The 23,991-nt window shown below is 55.7% G+C and overlaps 1 protein-coding gene across 17 annotated transcripts in view; it reads left to right on the top strand.

The window, feature by feature from the left end:
• Window positions 1-23,991, top strand: part of DTX2 (deltex E3 ubiquitin ligase 2) — a 36,338-nt gene that overhangs the window by 6,306 nt on the left and 6,041 nt on the right. For 6 of the 17 annotated variants that reach the window (XM_026516046.4, XM_026516047.4, XM_026516049.4 and 3 more), the window contains 5 exons: window positions 6,057-6,413; window positions 8,557-9,193; window positions 15,114-15,214; window positions 19,822-19,962; window positions 23,623-23,696. In XM_026516046.4, the coding sequence (XP_026371831.1) occupies window positions 6,146-6,413; window positions 8,557-9,193; window positions 15,114-15,214; window positions 19,822-19,962; window positions 23,623-23,696 (1,221 nt within the window). In that variant the 5' untranslated portion in view covers window positions 6,057-6,145. The other 11 variants (XM_026516050.4, XM_048224566.2, XM_048224567.2 and 8 more) reach the window with 7 other exon arrangements.

The following is a 23,991-nucleotide window of genomic DNA, read 5'->3' on the forward strand; positions in this document are numbered from 1 at the left end:
GTAAGTTCTGGGTGGCACCGGCTTGAGCAGTCTGTTTTAGAGACAAAAGCCCCATCTTGCAGTGTCTGCCTATTTCGGTAGTTCAGGCGCGTGGATGGTCTGTTTCATGCCTTTTCTTGGAACTCAGAGCTGGGAATGTGTCTTGGCAAAGAGGTGCCTGGTACTTTGAGGAGGTTTGTTGTCTGCGAAACCACACTGGGGTAGTTAGCAGCCATTTCAAGTAATGATGCTAAGTCATGGTGGTGGTGGTGGTGGTTGTTTGGTTTATATTTATGGTCTTTTAAGAGTGCTGGGCATTTTAAAGAGATGTGTTGCTGATAACGGAAGTAATACTTTCTCACTTTAGAAAATGTGAGCAGTTCAGGTAGGTAAGAAAGTTGAACCAGAGGCCTCCTATGGTTTCTCTAGTCGAAAGGCGCCGGTGTGAACACTTGGGTAGGTTTCCGTTGAGTTCCCTCTGTGCTTCTCTTACCTGGTCAAAATAGTGCTATGGCAAATATCTTTATGTCAGGGGTTTTCTGTAAGCTCCTTAGATAGATTATTGGGTCAAAGCAAGTAAAACATTTCTAAAGCACTCCGTACATACTACCACACTTCTCTGGAAAGGGTTTATCCTTCCGGGTAGGAGGACTCTATGTACTCCTGCCAGCACCAAGTATTGAAATTAAGCTTTGTTTTGTTGTTTATTTTTTTAAAACTATTTTGATAGGCAAAAAGCAGTGTTCCAATGTTTTAAATTTGCATTAAAAACAACATTTCTAGTCAGGTAGAACATTTCTTTGCCGTGTTTGTGCAGGATTGGCCTTTCCCGGGTCTGTGGGAAGGCTTCCTGCCAGGGCCCGGGTGGCTGGTTGCGCTGTCCCGAGGTCTTGGAAGGTCATGCTCCTCTTGTCAGCTGCGGGGTGTGGAGTTTCAAGCCGACCTTCTCGGAAAGGCCCCGGAGGAGAGGCGGCTTAGGAAATAGGCCTGGGCTCGCTGGGTTCCCGTCCATGCTCGTCAGAACTCTTCCGTTCTGCAGAACAGCATCCTGGGCCTCTGAAGAAGTAGGCATGGAGGCCATTTCTGTGTCAAAAACAGCAGCCCACGTTCCTGCATTTTACGTATCAGTGAGCATTTGCAAATAGGTTCCGGTGCTCATCAGAGGCCGGAAACCCGTCCAACCACCTGAGTGGTGGAGCCTACAGAAGGGAGGGTGATTGTCCCAAAGTCACCCAGGGTGGAGTGCACTTGCCCTTGCCCACTGTGTGTGTGTGTGTGTGTGTGTGTGTGTGAGAGAGAGAGAGAGAGAGAGTGAGAGAGCCGAGGGGGCTTCTGACCGTTATGTCCATCTCCTCCCAGGACAGTGGAGGGTGGGAGCCAGCCACTGTCCCAGTGTGGACGAGAGGGTGAACTGCTGAGCCCCGGCATGCATGAAGCCGGTACATACTTCGGTGGGCTTTGGAGGGATGAAACGGGGTCCTCGCATGTTGGCAAGGTGACGATCACTCCATGTGAGCACTGCCTGAAAAACCACACTCGGGGCCCTCTTTCCAGAGGCCGCAGCCGTCGTGGGATCCACTTGTGTGGTTTCTGCACCCGGAGGCCCACACTTAAGATGATTTTCACTCAGATTCTTGTGCCAGCTCAGATCTTGTTCTGAAGCTCTTCTAAATCCTCTGCTGATAGAAAGACTCTGGGACACATGTAACTTTTTTCTGTTGTGGGAAAACACCTCCCTGGTAGGACAGCAGCAATCCTCTGTTTCTCACCGCGCAGCGCTGTGGACAGGATTTGCAGGTAAATCCGGCAAGAGGATGCCAAGGAAAGCAAGAAGGTATTTCTTTTGTTGTTGATATTGTTGATATTTTCTAAAAAGGAACTTTGGGCTCATCCTAAGAAGTAATATGACCACTGTGGAACATCTGTAGCTACAGAAAGAGGTAAACACAGCAAAACAAAACCATCATTCCATCACTCCTGTTAACATTTCAGAGTTGTTCCTTGCAGCCTTTTTTCCCCTTCCTTCCAGCCTTTTTTAGTTTTTTATTTAATTTTTTAAAGATTTTATTTATTTATTTATTTATTTATTTATTTATTTATTTGAGAGAGACAGTGTGAGAGCACAAGCAGGGGGAGCAGCAACGGGAGAGGGAGAAGCAGGCTCCCCACTAAGCAGGGAGCCCAGTGCAGGGCTCCATCCTGAGGCTGTCTGCTGTGTGTCCAAAGGTGGACGCTTAACCTACTGAGCCATCCAGGTGCCCCTTAGCCTCCCCCCCCCCTTTTTTTTTTTAAGTTTATTTATTTTTAGTAATCTCCACACCCAGCATGGGGCTTGAACTCACAACCCCAAGATCAGGAGTCTCACGCTCTTCCAACTGAACCAGCCAGGTGCCCCAGTTCTTAATTTCTTTTGGCCTCAGTTCTCTCACCTATAAAATGGGCGACAAGCCCTACCTTCAGCGGCACTTGAGGGTTGAGAGATCCTGGAGGACCAGAGCGCCCCAAGTAGGTGCTCAGTAAATGACACTCCCTCCTGCCTAACAGCAGAGCGGGTGCTGTTCCGAATCCTGGATTTCGTATTTGTCGTGAGCGTCATCATAGGTCCATAAGCCTTTTGTAAACATCTTTCAAGACTCGTATTCCATCATCAGGATATACTGTAAGTTCTCTAAGAATTCCCTTATTGTAGGTGCTTAGTTCCAGATTGAGGCTTTTTTCCCGTGGCCAATTATAGTAATGATTATTTTCATAATTAAGAGCACCCTCAGTAGCCCCTGTCATTAAGAGCCGAAACAAATTAGGGTTTGAACTACAGCTTCACGATGGCTGCAGAGAGTGGGCGCCTTGACACGGCCCTGGTGCGTCTGTAATCGCCGTGTTCAAGTGGAACGCCAGTGGGCGTTCCTGGGCCCCGCTTCAAATGTGCCCCAGGTCCCAGGAGCAGGAGGTTCTCCTCCCTTTTGTCCGCTGGTGTTTCAGACCCCCTGGGATATTAGGCATCCAAAGAGCTGAAGCCCCAGCTTTGGGTCAGCCCCAGCTCTGCCTTCAGGGAGTTCCTGTTCCAGTGGGGAGACAGACACTGAAACCAATAAATGCGGTCGTTCGCATTCGGGTATGTGCAACAGGCTTGGAAGACGCCCAGGGGGTTGGAGCCAGCGCTTTTCTGGTGAGGGTGCGGGTTGGAGGGCTCAGGAGAAGGGGGTGTTGCGGCTGAGTCTGGAAAGATGGGCACGGTCGCTTGGGTTCTTTGGTGGAGAGAGGACTGAAGTCTGGACACATGTAGCAGCAGGATCAACAGGTAGGAGGCGGTAAGCATTGGCTTTGAATGTTCTGGCACTTGCTAGAATTGGTCGTGGCTGGACCTAAGGAGGACGCCGTGGTATGACGGGGGACAGTGACCGTGTGCCATGTAGCCTTCCTCTCTGGGTCTCCAGTACCCCAACAGTGCCTGGCTGAGGGTGAGCCCTTGGTGTGTGGAGGCCCAGTGCTTTCATGAAGAGCCTCAGCTGCAGTTCCAGCCCGTATCTCTCAGGCTGTTTGGCAGAGTTCTGCGAGTTGGTTCATCTGGGGATGTGCGGACATGCTGGAACATACCACGTGTGCTGATATACGGGAGGCCCCCGCTGCTTGAGAGATGAGTGATGCCTGCCAGGAGGAAAGTCCGGGCTCAGGATTAATTGGCTCTGAAACCAGTCCTGTGATTTGTACCTGGATGTGGTTACAGAGACTTCTAATTGCAGTCACTGAGCTAATAAACCAGCCAGCCCAAGGGCATCCCAGGTCTGCGCCTCCAGAGCGGGCTGTGTGCCTTCGTTGGAGCAGTCGGCGGTTCCCTGGCAGCCCTGGCACCCGCAGGTGTGCTCGGACTTCTCGCAGGCCTGACTCATCCGTCGCCCGCGTTCTCAGGCTGTGCAGCTCAGCGCCGCCCTGAGCCACCGCTCCTCCCCCGGACTTGAAGGGTGGGGACGGAGGTCCTGGGGTGGCAGCGGGGGTGGGGTGCAGGGAAAGGGAGGGAGGACAGGTGTGCCGGCTGTCTGTTGTGTGCCTGGCGCTGTGCTGGGTACTCTGTACAGAGCTGTCGGAACGCCAGTGAAAAGCACTGAGAACAGATGTTGGCATCACCATTTTCAGGTGGGAGAAAGCAAACTTGGAGAGCTTCGGTACCTTCGGCAAGATGATACAGCAAGTAGAGTAAGCCTGTGCCTGTTCGTTTTCACGCGCTGCTCCAGATCTGCCTTCCTCGTGGGGCAGGGGTCTTGGGCCTTCTTGAAACCTTGGTGGTGCAGTCCTGTCTCAGGGACAGCAGCGAAAGCCCAGGGTCCCAGCCTTATTACGAGTTGTGTAAGCAAGTCCCAGCCACTCCCTGGTGCTCGGTTTCCTCATCTGCAAAATGGGGAGACGATTCAGTGTTTGTACGTGAAGGGTTTGTGCAGGAATCAGAGCAGGTGGTGTGACTGGGAACCCTGGGCCCTGGGGTGGGGTGCGTGCTCTAACAGTTGAGGGTGCTCAGGACTTGGGATGGAGTCTCCTCTCTCCTCCCTTTCTCACCGGGGCCTGTAAGTGGAGCCCGAGGTAGAGTCGGGCTGAGCTTTCCTGTCCAGGAAATGGGCATTAGAGCTGGGTTGATCCTGTCACATAGCAGTATCTGTGTGTCCTTCAGTAAGACCTTTTTTTTTTTTAAAAGATTTTATTTATTTATTCGACAGAGATAGAGACAGCCAGCGAGAGAGGGAACACAAGCAGGGGGAGTGGGAGAGGAAGAAGCAGGCTCATAGCGGAAGAACCTGATGTGGGGCTCGATCCCATAACGCCAGGATCACGCCCTGAGCCGAAGGCAGACGCTTAACCGTTGTGCCACCCAGGCGCCCCCCTTCAGTAAGACCTTGACCTCTTTTGAGCCTTGTCACAAAGTGGAAGTACCTCCTTGTCAGTCTGTTAGGCGTACGTGAGACAAGTGTGTGTGGCGTTTGTCACTAAATTGGTCCTGTTCCTCCGGTACTCTGGAGGCCTGGCACGGTGCATTGCTTCACGGTGTGGTGCTCATCTTCAAACAGCTGCAGGCTACTTCCTGTTCAGCTGTGTTTTGAACTGATGTGTATATAACACTTAGGACATGACAAGGCCTCTTCCGGGGCTGGTGATACAACTGCAGACGAGGCCGATTCCCCGGCTTGCTGCTGTCCTAGGGGCAGTAAGATCTGGAACGTCATTCTATCCATACGTGTCTGTAGGCATCAGAGTGCTGGTTGGTGCCGCAAGCAGCTCACATGATGGGTGGCCAGGCAAAGCCTCCCTGAACCGCGCAGCCTGGGCCTCCAGGCTGAGTAGAGTTGACAAGGGAAGAGGATGGGATGGGGTGGCCAGGAGAGGAGCGTCTCAGGAGATGGATGCAAACTTTCTGGGCTTGGCTGGTGGTCAGCGAGGCCCAGCCTGGGGTGCAGAGAGGCCGGGCTTCAGCATCTATGAGATCTTAGTGTTTCTCTAGGGTACCCTTTGTGGCTAATGATGCCTCCTGGGGCAGCCTGGAGACCTTGGCGGAGCTAGAACCGTGCTTTGCGTCCAAGCTCTGCCGTTGACCCTCTGGGTGTCCTTGAGCCCTCCCCCTCTCCAGTCCTTTCTGAGACGCAGGTTTTTCCCATCTGTCGAATAGCACGTGTCTCACAAACAACTCCAAACCCGCTTTGGAAACAGAGTCTCCACCACACAGTGTAAGTGAGGGGTCACCACGGCCTCAGTGCACGAGGGATTTGGGCTTACTCATGAAAACACAGGCTAAGAGGATACACTCAATAGTTAGGGCAGAGGGAAATGGTTAGTAAAAAGAAGCTGGGCTGGTGATTAGCACACAGAATTCACGCCACTGAATCTCCGCGAGCATTTGCAGAGGCAAGTAGGATGCATGACTGACTGAGTTCTTCCTCTGGCTGCCTGAGCAAAGAGACAGGATCAGATACTTGACTCACAACGCTCTTAAGGTATTAGGGGGAAAAGTGATTGTGGAAAAGTAGAGTTTTTTTGCCCCCGCACTGAGGCCGACTCTGGGGGACGTGATTGGTAACTGTTTGTCCTATTCACAGGTCTTCTGGAAGCACTGGGCAATGACCCTGAGACTCCAGCCCAGAGTGGTCTGAAACCATTTGGGAAAGCAGAGGGAGTTCGGGGGAAGATGGCCATGGCCCCAGGCCCTTCCCTGGCTCAGGCGTACGCCAGCCCCGTGGCAGTGGCTGTGTGGGAGTGGCAGGACGGGCTGGGCACCTGGCACCCCTACAGTGCCGCCGTCTGCAGCTACATCGAGCAGCAGTTCGCCCAGCAGAAAGGCCAGCGCTTTGGGCTGGGGAGTCTGGCCCACAGCATCCCCTTAGGCCAAGCTGACCCCTCGCTGGCCCCTTACATCATTGACCTCCCCAGCTGGACCCAGTTCCGCCAGGACACTGGTAAGACACTTCCTGCCTCTAGTATGTGTTGGAGCGCCCGTGTTGGGGTCATATATAGGAGAGACTCTCAGAGCTTCGTCCTGTTCCTGAAACACGTTCAGTTGGGAGGCAGGTGCTGTGAGTGGTACGGGTACCACAGTATGAGATGTGCCGCTCAGTGGTCAGGAGTACCTTGAGAGCACAGCGCAGGGACCCTCTCAGCGCCTTCCCCCTTGTTTCCCAAACCCAAAATGCCTGTGTCCACCTGCAGAGATTGGAGGGTCTTGCAGACAGGCCGGCACGGAGGTAGCGTGTGATGCAAGTAACCAGGGCCTGGTGATGAGTCCTGCCTCCGCTGCACATGTGTATGTGACCTGGTTACACAGGTTACTGCACTCCCCCATGTGCTCATGTGTGGGTTTTTATATGTTTTGATCAGTATTACTGAGAATGGAACCACCAACTTCCTCCTAGAGCTGTGTGCCCTGTCCCTCTAACCCAGGGGTTCTCAATTAGAGGGGATTTTCCGCCCCAGGACATTTGACAGTGTTCGGAGACATTTTTGATGGTCACAGATGTGGGGCAGGGAGCCACTGGCTTCTGGTCGGTAGAGGCCAGGGGTGCTGTAAAAACGCACAGTCTAGCCCTGTGCCAAAGAATGCTTGGCCCAGGATGTCACGGGGCTGGGACTGAGAAATGCTGCTCTGGTCCCTGCGGCAGGGTCCTCGAGTGTGTGAGGGCTAAGGCTTCCAATCAGTTGGATACAGAGGGAAGTCCCTGCCTTTCTGATGTTTGCAGTCCAGTGAGCAAGGGAGCACACAAGATACATAACGTGGAAATTGTGTATCGTGTTAGGTCACAGTGAGTGTTAATCAGGGAATGGAACTGTGAAGTACTGGGAGAGATGAAAGTTTGAACTCAGGTGGCCAGGTTACCAGGAAGGAACGAAGACAGACCCAAGGCAGGGGCAGGCTGTCTCTTGAAGGAACTTTGGCTTTTATTCTGAAAGGGGGAGTGGTGGAATTTTTGGGCAGGGGAGTGCTGTAATCTGATTTGGAGGTGAAGAGTAGTAGCCCTCTGGCTGCCACGGAGGCAAGGGTGAAGGTCAGGAGACCAGTAGAAGCGAATTGTGGTGATCATCTTTTGGCAAGTGCTATTGGGAACATGGTCCAAATTCATTTTCTTCTTTTTTCTCTGTAATCTTCAGGTTCGGTTTATTAAGAATATAAGCTAACCACAGGGTGTTTCCCAGTAGTTGTTACTTGAGAAGTCACAGGGAATGGTACATCCATGTAAGGGACTTATGTAACCATGAATAATGAGTTTTATTAAGTTTTAGAAACATAAGAAATACTCCCTAATAGCCCAAAAAGTTTTCAGTGTGATCGTCCGCTCCCTAAGTGTACGTGCGTAGGAGACCAGATGGGAGGAAATGCATGGCAATGTATGGTTGGTCTTGATTGTTGGATTATGGATCGTTTAATTTTCTTTATTTTTTTCATTTTTTTTAAGTGGGGCTACGTTATTTTTCATCACTAGAAATATTTTGAAAAAGCCTGGAGTCTGAGCCACAGCTGTTCTTTGACCTAAGTTCTCAGCATCCCCCACTCTTACCAAGAAGCACAGGGCCCCGTCTGTCACTAGATCCCTGTAGGCCCAGTTTCTTTCTTTCTTTTCTTTCTTTTTCTATCTTTTTCTTTGTCTTTCTTTCTCTTTTTCTTTCTCTCTCTTTCTTTCTTTTGTTCTTTTCTTCTTCTGTTTTTTAGATTTTATTTATTTATTTGAGAGAGAGCATTTGAGCATAAGCAGGGGGAGGGGTAGAGGGAGAGGGAGAAGCAGGCTCCCGGCTAAGCAGGGAGCCCAACCTGGGACTCGATCCCAGGACCCTGAGATCATGACCCGAGTTGAAGGCAGATGCTCAATTGACTGAGCCACCCAGGCAACCCCTCCACCCCAGTTTCTTTACCTAGAGGGAGCTTTCTGCCCTTCCTACCCAAAATTTGGAAAGCATAACCGGTGCCAGTCCTAAGGTCAAATAGCAGCATGACCCTATACACACTGTGACTGTGTTGGTTTATTTTGGTTGTAGAAAGAGAATTTTTAAACTCCTTCTGTTTCGGGGGGCTGGCAGATTGACCATTTATGTGTCTTCCTTTTCGAACAGGCACCATGCGGGCTGTGCGGAGGCACCTGTTCCCCCAGCAATCAGCCCCCGGCCGGGGCATCGTCTGGGAGTGGCTGAGTGACGACGGCTCCTGGACGGCTTATGAAGCCAGTGTCTGTGACTTCCTGGAGCAGCACGTGGCCAGGGGCAACCAGCTCGTGGACTTGGCTCCCCTGGGGTACAACTATACCGTCAACTACGCCACCCACACGCAGACCAACAAGACTTCGAGCTTCTGCCGCAGTGTGCGGCGCCAAGCAGGACCCCCGTACCCGGTGACCACCATCATTGCTCCACCAGGCCACACGGGAGTCGCCTGCTCTTGCCATCAGTGCCTCAATGGCGGTGGGACTGGCCCGGTGTCAGGCCGCTACCGCCACTCCATGACCAACCTCCCCGCATACCCTGTCCCCCAGCCCCCCCACAGGACCGCCATTGTCTTTGGGGCCCACCAGGCCTTTGCCCCGTACAACAAGCCCTCGCTCTCTGGGGCTAGGTCTGCACCCAGGCTGAACACCACCAACCCCTGGGGTGGGGCGCCACCCTCCCTGGGGAGCCAGCCCCTCTACCGCTCCAGCCTCTCCCACCTGGGACCGCAGCACCAGCCCCCAGGATTGTCCACTGCCAGTGGAGCCAGGTATCTCGTGTTATTGAGGGTCGGTTCGTGTACCTGCGCGCCGCGTCGGCAGGCTCGGGTTTCTGCTTTTATCTAGCTGGGGAGATGCGCCCGAACACCTGCAGGCCTGGGCCCTGCCGCCTTGGTTGTCGCTGCTGTGGCACGTGGTGCCCAGGTGCCAGCCCTCCACAGCCTTGCCTTGCCCGGAGCCCGCCTGACGTCCTGTAGCTGGGTGCTGGTGGTGGCCTCGTGGGTTAGAAGCAGCAGTGCCTTCCTTCGCGTGGGAGAGTCGGGCTCTCTGTAGGGCAGGTAAAGGCCTCCGAGCTGCGCCTGCGTGTCACATGGCTCAGCTGGGTACCTGAGGGCATTTCATCGACTCCTCTGTGCTGGGCACCGAAGCCACAGACGTGGAAGGTTCAGTCCCCTCCCACTCGGCCAGGCGAAGGCCGTGAGCCCAGTTTTGGCGCTTAACGGTTGAGGAGAGAGCAAAATGCTGCGTGTGTGGTGGGTGGCAGCAGGTGGCTTCCGCGCTGGTACAGTCGGCCCAGTGTCTGGGCTCTGCGCCTGGAGGAGGATGGTGAAGTGGGCCCCACCTGGACTGGAAGGCACCGAACAGTCAGGGGAGCCCTGGAGTGGCCAGTGGGGGGGTGTTCCTGGGGTGCCGGGAGACGCGTCGCCGACGAGGGGCCTTGTCAGGGCACGTTATTGAAGGCGTTGGGCTTGGAGAACATTCAGAGACTTCTGAACGTTAGCCGGGATGGGGGCTGGTTTCTGAGAGGGTGACCGGCATCTGCACACGGGCCTGTGGCCGCCCTGCCTCCCCTATTGGATTGGACTGACGTCGGCCTCGAGTATGTTTTAAAGCTGGGTTTCAGAGGACCCTGCAGCTTCTATAAGGCACGGCGACGACTGCTTTTCACTGAGTGCACACAGCGCGCACACGCAGGGCGGCGTGAGCGAGTGATTTCAGTAATCCTCGTAATGGTGGTGGTGTCTCAGCTTACGGGTGAGCACACTGAGGTTGGCAGGACAGCCAGCAAGGGGCAGAGCTGGAATTCAGCCCAGGCCCCAAAGGAGGCCGTGAGGGCCACACAGAGATCGTGAAGCTCTGTTAAAGGCGGAGTGAGGGGGAGACAGAGACGTCCTGAGGGATGAGTGTGGAGGAGTCCGTAGGCAGGAGGGGGTGGGTCAGGGCATCTTCCTGGGCATCTTCTCCTTCAGGGACCGGGGGCATGTGGACCAGAGGTCTTTCTGGGTGGGGTGACAGGAGCTTTCCCTTGGCCTTCTCCCTGGATTTTCACATAGGCATTAGCAAGCGGGGCTCTGTGCTGTCCCTGCCCCACCCAGTGTTCTGTGAGGCCCCCTCCAGGATGTGGGTCAGAATCTTTCAGAGAAACGTATGCTGTCTGCCAGCCCAGAATGGTTATCAGCAGGGCTAGGGCTTCTTCTAGGTCAGTTTTGCTGAGCCTCCTGGGGCTTCTTAAGTTCTTACAGAATTATTTTGAGGCACATTTCTAGATAGTTCTAGAGCTGGGATTCTGGGATCAAGCCAGGTGACTTAATTAATGGGCTTTGTTGCTTTCTCCTGGTATGGGGCTCCCATTGGTCTCCCCTGATACTTCTCTGGCGTCCCCCCTCCCCAGCCTGAGGGCCCAAGGGACTGCCAGAGTGGGCCCTCCTGGTACAGGCCAGGTGAGTTACAGAAGGGAAGGTGTCTGGGCCAGACGGTCTTACCTCTGCTTCTGGGCCATGCGTGTTGTTACTTGCCTTGCTTGCCTTGGTTGTAAGCCAGGCGGGGAACCAGGCCAACTGGCTCTGTTAGTTGAAACCGCCTCAAAGGGGCCTGCCTCGTGAGGTGGGTGTTATCTTTATCTCCTCCAGCTCTTCAGGAGCTGGGAGAGGCCTATCCCTCCCTGTTTTGAAAAACAGGGTTTCCCCATGTTTGTAGGGCGGGCCTCTTCAGTTAAGCCAGAGGGGGGCTCAATGAATACCTGGCCTCTTGACCCAGCAGAGCCAGGCGAATCAAAAACACGTGACACCTTGGTCTCCCTAGGGGCCATGGTACAGTTCTCCAAGCTGAATGTATGTCAACTGCGTTAGGTGGAAATTTCCCAGAGGGCAGCAGGGCTGGTGGCACCATGGGCTGGGGAAGCCTGGGAACCAGACGTATTTACTGGTAGCCACTGGGAAGAACATTCGAGTGAGCGAAATCACAATTTGTGGAACCCATGTGGTTTTTATTTTGGAACCCGTGTGGTTTCAGATCGCTTCTTGCTCAACCTGGGTAAAACCTTGGCTGTCGGACTTCCTTGTGCCCCGGGAGCCTTTCTGAGTAGGCAGTAACGCGCTGAGCTGCCGGGTTTAAGAAAATTTCCTGGTAGCTGAACTTTATCCCTTTAAGCACCAAAACTTGTGTTTTAATGATGTTGGACAGAAACTTTCCAAAGTGTGTCATGCACACTCTTGTCTTCTTTAGTAGAGGGTGTGGTGGCTTCACGTTTTGATGACTTGAGGTGGTGATCGTGACCTGCCTTGTGTTGCAGCTTTGGTGTGGCTGGGCTTCGGGGCAGCTTGACCCTGGCCTGAGTGGCCCTCGGACATGGCTCTCCCAGTTTGCTTCCATCTGCTCCATTCTCGCTGCTGCTATTCTCCCGGCCTCTAAAAGCACTCCGCCTGGCTTGCATGCTGTCCGCCTGGCTTGCATGCTCCAGTCCCAGGTCCCGGGTGGCCGGGGGAGACGGGATGCGGTTTCCTCCTCACTGGCTGTAGGCCCTTGGGTCAGCTCTGTTCCCTTCCCATGTCTCTCTTCCCCCCCTCCTAAGATTAAGGAGTTGGGCTGGGAAGTCTGAAGTTTCTTTTTGCTCTAATATTGTGGTTTTCGGGATTTCCGTGGGGGCCCTGCGAGAAGGTGCCTGGCGGCCCTTCAGCTTTCCTTTATATCCCCTTGGCTCCTCTGAGAATAGGGTGACACTGGACATTTGTATTGGGCTGCAGATTAAGCCTCACAACCACCCTGAGGGCCTTTTGGAATTATTTGCCTCTTATAGATAGAGAAATTAAAGCTCAGAAAGGGGACTCAACCTGGCTGAGGGCACACAGCATGAAGCCAGAGGTGGTGCTGGAAGGGAGTGGCTCCAGACCCCACATCTAGTGCTCCTTGTATGGCACCTGCTGTCAGGGCTTGTTCGTTGGTGCTGGCTCACTGGCCTGTGGGGAGCTGGTGGGAGGCTTTGCGTTTCCTTGCTCCAGCCTCCCATCTCTGCCCCTTGCCCGGGAGTGTCACATCCAGCCTTTGCAGAACACTGGAAGTCCTCACGTCTCATGTTCTGAGCTCCATTTGGAAGCTCCTGGAGATAGTCCCAGACAAGAAAGCCAGCTTGGGCCTAGTAAGTAAACCCACGGACAGGGGAGGCCGTGACTGGAAGGAATTCTCAGGGAAGGGCACTCTATGGGGCAAATAGTGCCCATGTTAGGGAACATTCTGCCCTTCTGGTCTATTGGAGGATGGTGGAGGGGGATTCATGACCTCCAAGGTTCTGTTCACCTTGAGAGTCCCCATCTTGGGAACCTTTTACTGCTCTCATCACCGCAGAGAAACATCTGGGGGAGGAACTGGGATGAGTGATAGGGGAAGTGGCAATAGTGAGAGACCCACAGAACTTAGTCACAGTTCCTGGCCCCAGTTCCAGAGTGAGCTTCCCAGTGGGAGCCTTAATGCCTGTCTGCTTTCTGCTCCAGTTCTCAGTAGTGGAACCTAAGGCCTTCTCCCTCAGATATGTGCTTCTCCCTAGCAAAGGAGGACCCCACTTCTGGGACCCCCTCTGGGTCAGCGATGAGTACCCAGCTAACTTGGAGTTGTTGAGCCAGGCTTCGGCTTTCCGGCTTCCTGGCTGAGAGGGCTCAAGCTCTGTGTCCCCTCTAGAGGTGGCTTGGGAGCTGAAGGATGCCTGGAAGGGCTCTGTCCTCTGGAACTCCCTCGCCTCTAGAACCTGAGAATTGCAAAGACCGTCAGAGATTATCTACTTTCCTTTAAAAAATCAAAGTGGAGACACAGGCTCAGGATGGGGCATGGTGGTTGCTCTGAATTAAACGGTTTAGTGGGGCCATGAGCTCAGTTAGGGCGGGTATTCTGAACGCCCAGCTCTTCCATTGCATTATCAGAGCTCTCCAGAGCCAGGTCCTTTGTTCTCTCGGGCTTGAGAGTAGCTGAGGAGGGCAAGAAGCCCTGATCTGGGTAGTGTCACCCAAGTGATTCTCTTTGGAGAGAAGACAGAAATGAAAACAGAACAACCTCTTTACTCAAACAAATACCGGAGCACCTGCTGTGCTCCCAGCCCCGGGCCGGGGCCCTGGCAGCTTCAGCACTGGCTGAGCGTAAGGTTCTGGTTTGGATCAGAACCGGCCAGCTCCCTTTAGTTTCCGCCAGCGGGATCTGTGCCCCCCGGGGCTGGTGGTGGGGAAGGATCTGGGGCAGCAGCTTCCAGAGGCACTGGCCATGAACCAGACAGGTTGTTGGTTTGCTGGCAGCCGCAAGGGTAGCACAGTAGATCAGAGCTGCCCATCCTTTCCTGAACACCTTCCCGGCTCCAGGCGAGGCCCAGTGGAACAGACGAGTGTGGCCTGGCCCTGTCCTTGGGGAGCTCCAGTGTGGGGACTATGCGAAAGGGTTTCATAACCCTTCTGCTGTCGCCATCTTTAACATGGGCAGGAATGGACCGGAAGACCCAGGGATAGGGGTGGCGGGTCGGCGGCGGAGGGTGGGGGTTTGTCAGGTCTCTCAGGCCATCTGAAGCAACCATTCTCCAGTGTGGGGCTCCCCCCAAACCACAGTGGCATAGATTTATTATCATTTGAAAAATACAATGGCTTAAAACCAAATGAATGACCCAAACGTAGTTCCTGTGGGAAGCAAGACCCTCATTTAAAAAAAAAAACAAACCTTAATTTTGAACTGATTTTAGATTTACAGAAAGGTTAAAAAATAGTACAGAGTTTCCATCATTCCCTTTCTTGACTTATCTTGTAAAGCCAGACGGTTGCCATCATGGCGGCATTACTATTAACCAAGGACTTTCTCCATTTTCACTTTGTCCGCTGTTGCTCCCGTTCTGTCCCAGGATCCTGTGGGATCCCACCTCACATCCAGTTGTCTGCTCCCCATCCTCCCTTCAGCAGGAGTTTCTCCATCTTTATCATCCATAACCTTGACACTTTTGAAGAGTTACTTTGTCGAATGTCCTTTAATCAGGGCTTGTTAGTTGCTTTCTCACGCTTGAGGTTATGCAGTTTTGGCAAGAACCACAAAAGTGGTGTTATGTCCTTCTCAGGGGTTGCTGATATTGATTGGTCATATCACTGGTGATATTGGTCTGGAGTACATGTTAGAGTGGTTTCTGCCGGATTTCCCCTGTCCAGATACCGTCGAGTCCTCATTCTGACAAAGCTAGTGAGCTCAAAATTCTTTTAGAATTGTCTTCAGAGTCTGCATTGCCCGGGAAAACATATTTTGGACAGTTAAGGCTTCCTTCTTGATCGCTTGTAAACTGCTGAGTCTCCCACTCCAGCAGTGTTCTTTCCCATCACGGCTCCGGCCCCGCCTGCTGATGCTTCCCCGCCTTTTCGCCTGGTTTGGAGTTTGACTTTCCCTACTTGATGTTGGCCGTGGTGGTGGGCTCTGCATCCTCGGTATTCAGCTTCTCTAGGTGAGTTTGGGTCTGAGAGTGGTGAAATTCAGATTTCTTTGCTCCTCTTTCCAGTTATCAGGGTCTTAAATAAAAACAACAGCCGTCCAGGAGTGCTCACTCACACAGAGGCGGCCATGCTAAGTGAAGCCGTGAAGGGGCCCCAGCCGCTCCCCAGTTTTCTCATCTTGGGCTGGCTCTGGCTCTTGTTTCTGCTAAGTTGTCTCCTCCATTCAGCTTTGTTCTCTCTTCTCCCCAAGTGCCTCCCTCCCCAGCGGTCTTGCGAGCGGCCCTGGGAACGTCCCTGCCGTGGTGCCCGTGCAGATGCCGAAGCCCAGCCGGGTCCAGCAAGCCCTCGCAGGTAGGCACCCTGCTGGTCTTGGGTTCCAGAGCGGGCTGGGTCTGGCAGGGGGCAGGACATGGAGGCGGTAGGAGAATGCGTGGGGCGGGGGTCTCGTTACCCTCTCCGTTCTCCTGGGGGGGGGGGACACGTGGCTCTTTTCCGTGATGGCATACCCTCAGTGAGTGAGCCTGTCTCTCGGGGGGCAGCCTGCGTGATGACAGTGGGTACCCTGGTGTGGACTTTTCCCCATCTTTGAAATTTCCACATCACTTTGTTTTTTTAATAAAGATTTTATATATTTATTTGACAGAGGGCAGGAGAGAGAGTGAGAGAGAGAGAGCACATGCGGGGGGAGCAGCAGAGGGAGAGGGAGAAGCAGGCTCCCCACTGAGCAGGGAGCCCAAAGCGGGACTCGATCCCAGGACTCTGGGATCATGACAGCAGAAGGCAGATGCGTCACCGACTGAGCCACCTGGGTGCTCCTCCACGTCACTTTAATTGCGGTTTGACTCACTTGTCCGTCCTGAAGTGCTTTACGCATTTCCCTGAAGGGGCCCTCTGGGGACTCAGCTGTCTTGGCTGGAGTTACGCTTTGAGTAAGTGGCTTTGCGTCCACCTCGATCTTTTGTTAATCATACACCTTTGAACTTCTTAAAATTCCTTTTATAGGTTAGGGAGTTACTGGAAGTTACTTTTTAATGAGTGGGAAAGGCAAAGTGTCATAGAAAGGTAGGCAGGGGGAAGTGTAGTGAGGTTGAAGCAGGAGAAGAAGATAACCCAAGTCTGTGTGTTAAGTGACTCACCGTAGGAGCACGGGGTGGGGGGGGGCGGTTTGAGGGGACAAGCCTGGGGCAGGGAGACCCGTGCGGAGCCCAACTCCATGGCTCAGGGGAGCTAGCGAGGGCCTCACTCGGGCCTCGGCAGTGGTGGAGGTAAGAGCTTCTGACTTGGTGACTCGGTGGGTCTCAAGAGAGAAGGAATGGAATGAGGCCCAGTGTGTGGCTGTCCACGTTACCGAGGCATTAAGGAGGGGCTTTGCGTGTATCTTCCTTCGTTTCTTCCCAGTAACAGCTCTGTGAGGCCAGAACTTTTATTCCCATTTTATACTTGAGTAAACTGAGCCTTAGAGAGTCCCAGAAACTTCTCAAGATCAGCTGGCCAGCCCTTGGCAGAGCTGGGACTCAGCCCCAGGCATTCTTGGCCCCAGAACCTGGGTTCTCAGCAGTTACACTGTGCTGCTCCCAAGTCCGGTGGGAGCATGGGGAGGGGCGGGGGGCGCTGCCCGTGGTCGTAGCCCGGCGGAGCTGTCCCGGAGGCAGTGGGCATTTGGGTGTGCAGCTCAGAAGAGTAGTCTGGGGTGGAAGGGGGTGGCCTCTGCCCCCGCATGGGGGGATGTATGAGCTTACAGACTGCGGGTGGGATGCTGGGAAGAGCCCTGGAAGGAGATGGAGGGACCACTCAGAGAGGTGGTAGATGACAGGAGAGTGGGGGCCCTCTGGAACCTTCAGCTGCTCGGCTGTCAGCCCTCTGCTGGGGCAGAGAGAGCAGTGAGCACACATGTGGTGATTGCAAAGCTCCTGCCCACTTGAGCTCTTCTTGTGGCACCAGATGAGCCAGACCCGCGCATGCATGCGTGTCACATGTGCATGCGTGCGTGCGTGTATGTTGCATGTGCGTGTGTGCGTGGGGTCGTGGTCTTATTGGAAAAAGGCTGTGGGTGACCAGGCACATGGCTGAGCTCCATTCGTCTAAATACAGATGCTGTAAAAACCTTTCTAAACGCAGCTCAGAAGTGGTCTGGTGATTGAGTAGCACTTGCTGCCTGTCGTCTGCATCCCAGACTGTCCTCAGTGTCCCCTGTCACCTTGGCTCTCAGATCAATCCTGGAGGTAGGCGGGTCTTTTAACCTCCATTTTCCTCATTGGGGAAACAGGCCTCAAAGATGGGGGAGCTCGGTCCTGGCCAGCAAGGAGTGGAGACTGGGGCCCATGGCCAGATGCCAACTTCTCTTAACACAGGCTCTGCCTTGGACCTGTCGGTGGGACCTAGTCTGAGGTGCCAGGGAAGGAGAGATCCCAAGCCAGCGCCCAGAAAATAGGGTCTGGAGAATTTCTTTCCCCGGGCCACGTTTATGGACTTGGGAATGCTCAGGCCGCTGTGAGGTGGACGTAGGGTTTTGCGGGTAGGTTTATAAACCAGTGGTCACGCTGTGGAAGGACTGGGTACCCCTCTACGCAGGCCGAGGAAGGCCATGGAGGAGCTGCCTCCAGGTCAGGCCAGCAGTGTCTCGGGACTGCTTCACCGCTGCGTCCCGGCCCAGCCCTCTCCTGAGAGTCTGCGTTTCATGCTGCTGCAGCCCGCCCAAGGCCGGGCGGCCTGCCCAAGGCCGGGCAGCCAGGGACGAGCGGAGCTGGGACCCAGCTCGGTAAGGTTGGACCCGAGCCCCAGTGTCAAAAAGAGGTGTTCGCACGTCTGACCGCTGCAGGGGCTGCTCTCTCTGGGGGTCTGGTGGATGAGTGGGGATCCTCTCAGGTGATTGGAGCAGCTGTGGCCGTCCGAGCTGCTACAGGTATTTGGGGATGTTAGGAGTTTGGGACGCCATCCCTGAGCCCTGCTGTTGGGAAGATGTGATAGCCCATTCCTGGTGTCCCCCTCAACCCATCCTGTCCAGTGGGTGTTGCTTTTGCGAAGTGTAAGTGTGGGGTGATTTTCACTTTCTCGCAAGAAGGCAGACCCACGGAGCAGGCAGCCTTCTAAGTTGAGACTTCTGTGTCTGTGACTTGAATTCAGGGGAGGGGTCCTGCATGGACAAGGGCAGAAGCGTTGTTCGTGCTGGCCTCACAGAGGCCACCCAGAAGCATTTAGGGGTATCTTGGTTCCCCAGCAGACAGGTACTGTGCACCTCCTGTGACCAGGCCCTGCCCTCGGTGCTCAGTGCAGGAAGACAGCAGTCGCAACACCCATACGTGGGTCCTTTCAGGTAGTAAGAACGCTAAGCAGGGTGAAGGAGACAGAGACGGAGGGCGACGTGGCCCTTTTAGTTGGGGCGGTCAGGGAAGGGCTGCCTCCTAGGTGACGCTTGGGGAGAGGTCTGGTTGAAGTGGGGCAGTGAGGGAGGGGAGGAGGTCATGGTCAGTGCAATTCAAAGGCCCAGGGTTCTACTAAAGCACTGTTCCCGTCCCTTCCATCGTTGTGCCCCCGCCCCTACCCCCTGTGCCTGCTTATCATTCGGTCCGCCTGACATTCAATTCAAACCCACATTTGAGCTCAGGAGCAGCCAACCTTGAGACGCTGGTGGCATTGCCTGATGAGCGAGTGCCCGGGGTGCAGCCTTGGGCTTCTGATGGTGCGCTTTGGTGTCTCTTGCGAGTGCAGCCGCCGCAGTGCTCCCTGCCCACCTCTGCTGTGCTGCCCAGGCTGCTGGCTGGCCTCTGCTTCTGTCCCTGACTGGGCATGTTTGCCACATTGAGTCTTTGTTCCTAGAGGCCACGGTGGCCGGCCCGGATGGGTCCCAGGGGCAGGTTTCCCCTCACCCATCTGCATCCCCTCCAGAGTGGGCAGCGCCATCTGCCCGGCCCATCTAGGATCTCCGCTTCTGGCCCCGGGCTGCCCTCGGTACCTAGCCCCTGAGCCTGATTCTGAGCGCTCGGAAAGTCCCCCTCGGGGAGCCCAGAGCTCCCTTGCCCTGGGGAGGAGGTGTTCCTGAGCTAGACGGAGGGCAGGGAGGACTGGGTAGGTGGTGCTGTGGATGGCAAAGCAGGCTGAGGGTGTAGCAGGAACAGGGGCTCCCGCGGGAGGACATGCTGGGTTCCGGGAAGTGTTAGGTCTTCAGGGAGTGCCATGGGAGCGGCGTGGGCTGAGGGTCCGCCTAGAGCGTGTGTGGAACGTCAGGCTGAGGAGTGAGGCCTTCCCCCTGTGGGTGTGCCCACGGTGCTGCCCTCCAGGACAGAGAAGCCTCTTTGAGCCTTGACTGAGGGCGCTAGAGAAGGAAGCCACGGCCCGGGACCTTTGCTGCCCCAGTGGAGCGGCCACAGGAGCCGTGGGGAGGCCTCAGTCGGGGAGCAGGCCCGGGGCCAGCATTCCTGCTCGCCCACCCTAGCAATGGCACTCGAAGCCCCTAGCCAGGCCAGATGGGGTGTGGAAAGCAGGTAGCGCCCCAGTGGAGGCAAGGTGACCAGGAGCCCAGAGGGCACGGCCAGGGGGAGCACAGAGGGGGGACTGTGAGCTCGAGACCCTGTCCGCGTCTCCATAGCTTGCCCACGTCCTTCCATGTCATCCCTCTGCTCTCCTTCTTGCGCCTGGCACAGGGAGATCCCACCTGGAATGGCCTCGTGCCCTCCTGAAGCAAACGGCCTCGCCCTGCCCCCTTCCCCGCGTGCTGTGAGTGCGGGCCGGTTGGTGGCTCATACGGACACCTGTGGTGCTCTGACGAGCCGGGCGTTTCGCTGGTTCCTGGCCTGGAGCTTAGCTGCCTCGAGCGGCCGATTCCTCGGGAAGATCAATGGGTCCTGTTGGCCGTTCACAGTGCCACCTGGACTCAGCCGGGGTTTGTGGACGTCACATGCCAAATGACTCCTTCTAACGTTTCTCCCCTCTCTGCATGTCTGATCTCGCACCCCGTGTAGGCATGACGAGTATTCTGATGTCAGCCATTGGACTCCCTGTGTGTCTTAGCCGCGCACCCCAGCCCGCCAGCCCTCCCGCCTCCTGTCTGGCCTCTAAAAGTCACAGCTCAGTTAAGAGATTGAGGAAAATGTCCATGAAAGGTAGTTCCTGCTCACAAATACTCTCTGGCCTCTGCTAAGCCTCCGAGTCTTGCTGCCTCTGACTCTCCTGCATCGATTGCTCATCTCTGACCCCCATGGCCCTTCTCCGCTTCCTTGACCCCCAGGGGAGGGGCTCAGTGGCCCTTCCGCCTGCCCTCGGTGCAGAGGTGGGCCCCGGAATCTGCTTTCTGCTGAAAACCCAGAGTTCAGCTCCTGTGTTCGGGGCACAGTTGGAGTGTGAGGGGCCTGTCCTTGAGGACACAAGCATGGGGTGAGGCCAGCTCAGGGTGGGGGTGATTCTGTCCCTCCCGGCAGGGCCGGCATGCGTCTCAGGAAAGGCCCCCAGCCCTGTCTGGCCACCACACGGGGCTACTTCAGAGGGGTTCCCCGATGGCCCCTGCCCTATCACATGGCTGGGGAGGAAGGGGTTTCAGAACCATGGAAGGTGCTGTGGGTTTTAACCAGACTTACGTGAAGGGGCCTGTGGGTCGTAAGTTCTAAACCTGCCATTTCAAAAGCCGATGCCTCCACGTTTGGGCTGGAGACACACAGGCCGCTGAAAGCCCAGTGACCTTCCGCGTGGTATGGACAGGGAGCACGGCTCTGGCCTAGCCAGCCTGGGCTCCAGTCTTGGCTCTCCTCTGTTGTCTCACGCCTGTGTCTCCATTCATGAGCCGGCACCTCCTACTTAGCAGGTCGGTCGTGAGAGGAATAGGAAATGCACACATGAGGCGCCCAGCACGTGGTCATGGGGTGCTCTGATGATGCCCACCATCTGTCTAACCCCAACCCCTCAGGTGGCAGGGAGGCCAAGGGAGTGGCGGGGCTTTACACGCCATTCCCCACCTCACCCCGGGCAGGGCAGGCCCGGAGCTTCCTGAGACACTCATACTTGCCCGGGAAGAACACAGGCTCTGGCAGACACACTGGCCTTCCTTCCTGGGCTCAGATGTCCCTTTCCTGGGGTTGGAGGTCATCTGGCTGGCCCCCTTTAGAGAAGTGTGGCTCATGGAAAGCCACCTTGAGTTCTAAAAGGCTGCCCAGGCAAGGGCGAGTAGCAGGGAAAAGGGATGCTGAGCCAGGCCTCACCAGAGGTGGGCCCAAGGCTAGTCCTGGCAGATGGGGTCCCGGGGTTCTTCTGCAGACTGGCCTGTAGCCACCAGGCTTTTCTTTCTTTTTTTTTTTTTTTAAAGATTTTATTTATTTATTCGACAGAGATAGAGACAGCCAGCGAGAGAGGGAACACAAGCAGGGGGAGTGGGAGAGGAAGAAGCAGGCTCATAGTGGAGGAGCCTGATGTGGGGCTCGATCCCATAACGCCGGGATCACGCCCTGAGCCAAAGGCAGACGCTTAACCGCTGTGCCACCCAGGCACCCCGCCACCAGGCTTTTCTAAAACGCCCCTCCCCTTACTCTGAGTAGAATCCCAGCTACCAGGATGGCTGTCAGTCCTGGTGGTCATTGTGCTCTGGCCTGCCTGGCTTTCTCACCAGTGACCAGTCAGTGGCCCAGAAATCTGTGTGTACGTGTCTGTATGTGTTGGGGGGAGGGTGCGTGTGTGTGACGTTTGCGTGTATGGGAGTGTGTGGGGTGCGTGTCTGAGGGGGGACATTTGGGTGTGTGTGGGGTACATGTGTGAGGGGGTGCGGAACATTTGTGGGGGAGTGTATGGGGGTGTGTGTGAAGGGGTGAAGGTAAATTTGGGTGTGTGGGGGGGTTGGAGGGAACATTTGTCTGGGGGTGTGCAGTGCATGTGTGGAGGGGACATTGGGGTGTGTGGGGTGCATGTGTGGGGGGGAGTGTGGGGCTGTGTATGAGGGGTGGAGGTACATTTGTGTGTGTGGGTGTATGTGTTGTGTCAGGGTGGGGGGTACGTTTGTGTGTGGGGTGTGTGAGGGGACATTTGTGTGTGTGGGAATGTGTGGGGTACGTGTGAGAGGGGGTTGGGACGTTTGTGTGTTGGGTGCATGTATGGGGACATTTGTGGGGGGTACGTGTGTGATGGGGTGGGGAGACATTTGGGTGGGTGTGGGTGTGTGTGTAGGGGTGTGTGTGAAGGGGTGGAGGGGTGTGGGGGGGTTAGAGGGAACATTTGTGGGGGGTGGGGGGGTACGTGTGTGAGGGGACATTTGGGTGTGGGATGCATGCGTGGGGGGTGGGGGTTATGTTTGTGTGTGGCTGTGTGTAGTGCGCATGTGTGAGGGGGTGGGGGACTATATGAGGGGATGGAGGTACATTTGTGTGTGTGGGTGTGTGTGTTGTGAGGGGGTGGGGATACGTTTGGGGGGGTATGTGTGTTGGGTGGGGAGACATTTGTGTGTGGGTATATGGGGTGCTTGTGTGAGGAGACATTTGCGTGGGAGTGTGTGGGGTACGTGTGTGAGGGGGTTGGGGGGACGTTTGTGTGTGGGGGGGTGGTATTCCTTTGTCCGTAGCTGCCTCTCAGGTAATCGCAGTTCATGCCTTCACAACAGTCACAGTTTGGGTCAGGATGAGGTCTCCATTTTTAGATGAGGGAGCGGAGATTCAGGTGATGTGCTTTGTCCCAGCGTGACAGCCCGAATCAAACCTGACGTCGCCTGCTCCCAGCCTCTGCTCCCCTCCTAGCTGTCCCCTGGCCTTCTCTGGTTTCAAGGGCACTTGGCTATGGAGCCCTCAGGCTTGTCTGTCTCTGCAGCCGCAGGCTGGTGGCTCCGAGCTTGGGTTCCTCTGGTGACAGAGGCTAGGAGCGGGACGTGCTCAGCGATCCGGAGGTGGGAAGAGGAGCTTTCCCCGGCTGTACTGGTCTTCCCGGGCCCTCCTCTCTGCTCCCGCACGGCTTTTCTGTCATTCTGCCGCTGCCTCTGGCTGGAGAAGCCCCGGGCCTGGCCAGTTCTCTCACCAGCTGGGGGAGTCTCTCATTTTGGGGATGTGGGGGGCCCATGTGGGGCCGGGCTCAGGGTTGTTGCAGGCGCAGGGCTGCCCCTCCCAGCTTTGTGCACGTGGGCGGGCTCAAGGAGTGGGGTGGCCAGGGCGCCCTTCCTGCTGCATCTCGGCTCCTTCCCGGACTTGGCGTGTCGCTGAGACGCCACAGTCCAGGGCCAGGCGAGAGAAAACCGTGGTTTGTCGTGACCGTATCCGCGTGGCATCGTCTGCAGTCATCGTGCACACAGATGCCCGCCGGGCACGCACCTGCTGCACGTTCAGCTCCTGGAACTTCTCTTGCCTTGGCTTTCTCACGAGCGTCACGGAAGTGGAGCGAAACAGCATTGCGGGAACACGCTCAGAGTAGTTTGTTGTGGAGGCTGCTGTGTGACTTTTCTGTGTGTCCTCCGAAGAGCCTGGGTCCAGCCTCCTGACCGAACGTGCGCAGGGATGTGGTGGAGGCCTGGCGTGTGGCTCCTGAGGGCTGGGACCCGCAGCTGTTGCTGGTCCTCGTCCGCTGCCTCCCGGGCTCCTGGGGCCGGGCCACCAGGAGGTGGACCGGATGGGCTCTGCCAGGCCGAGCTCCGAGCCTGCGCTGGCGCCGTGTCTCCTCTTGCACGCTCGCCCCTCCTGTCTTGGCCCCTCTCAGTGTCCCTCCTGGCAGCTTGGGCCTCTCCCTTGTCCTCCTTCCTCTCTGGACTCAGCATCTCCAGTTCATACTCCTTGGGACACCGCTGATGTTCTTCTCTCTTCTAGGAGGGACTCCAAAGCCAGAGCCAGAACAGGTGATAAAAAAGTATACCGAGGAACTGAAAACGGCCCCAGACGAGGTATGTGTCACGGGAGCCACACACTTCTGGTTTGGTCTGGGGATGACGGGGTGGCCCCAGAAGAAGACGGGGTGGTACCAGCATTTTCTCTGCCGGGAGGGTACTTGCCAAGGTGCGCCTGGGCTCCGGCCGTGGTCTGAGGGGGCAGGAGGCGGCCTTACCAAGGGGAGGTGGCCTGGTGTCGGAGGCCTGCATTCTGATCTTAGCTTTGCCGCTTATGAGCTGTGGTTCTGAGCAAGGCTCCTACCCAGGCCTCTGTGTAGCCCTGTCCCTGTGCCATCCTGGAGACAAGGGA

Source organism: Ursus arctos, unplaced genomic scaffold, assembly GCF_023065955.2.
Source record: "Ursus arctos isolate Adak ecotype North America unplaced genomic scaffold, UrsArc2.0 scaffold_2, whole genome shotgun sequence".
Lineage (NCBI taxonomy): Eukaryota > Metazoa > Chordata > Mammalia > Carnivora > Ursidae > Ursus > Ursus arctos.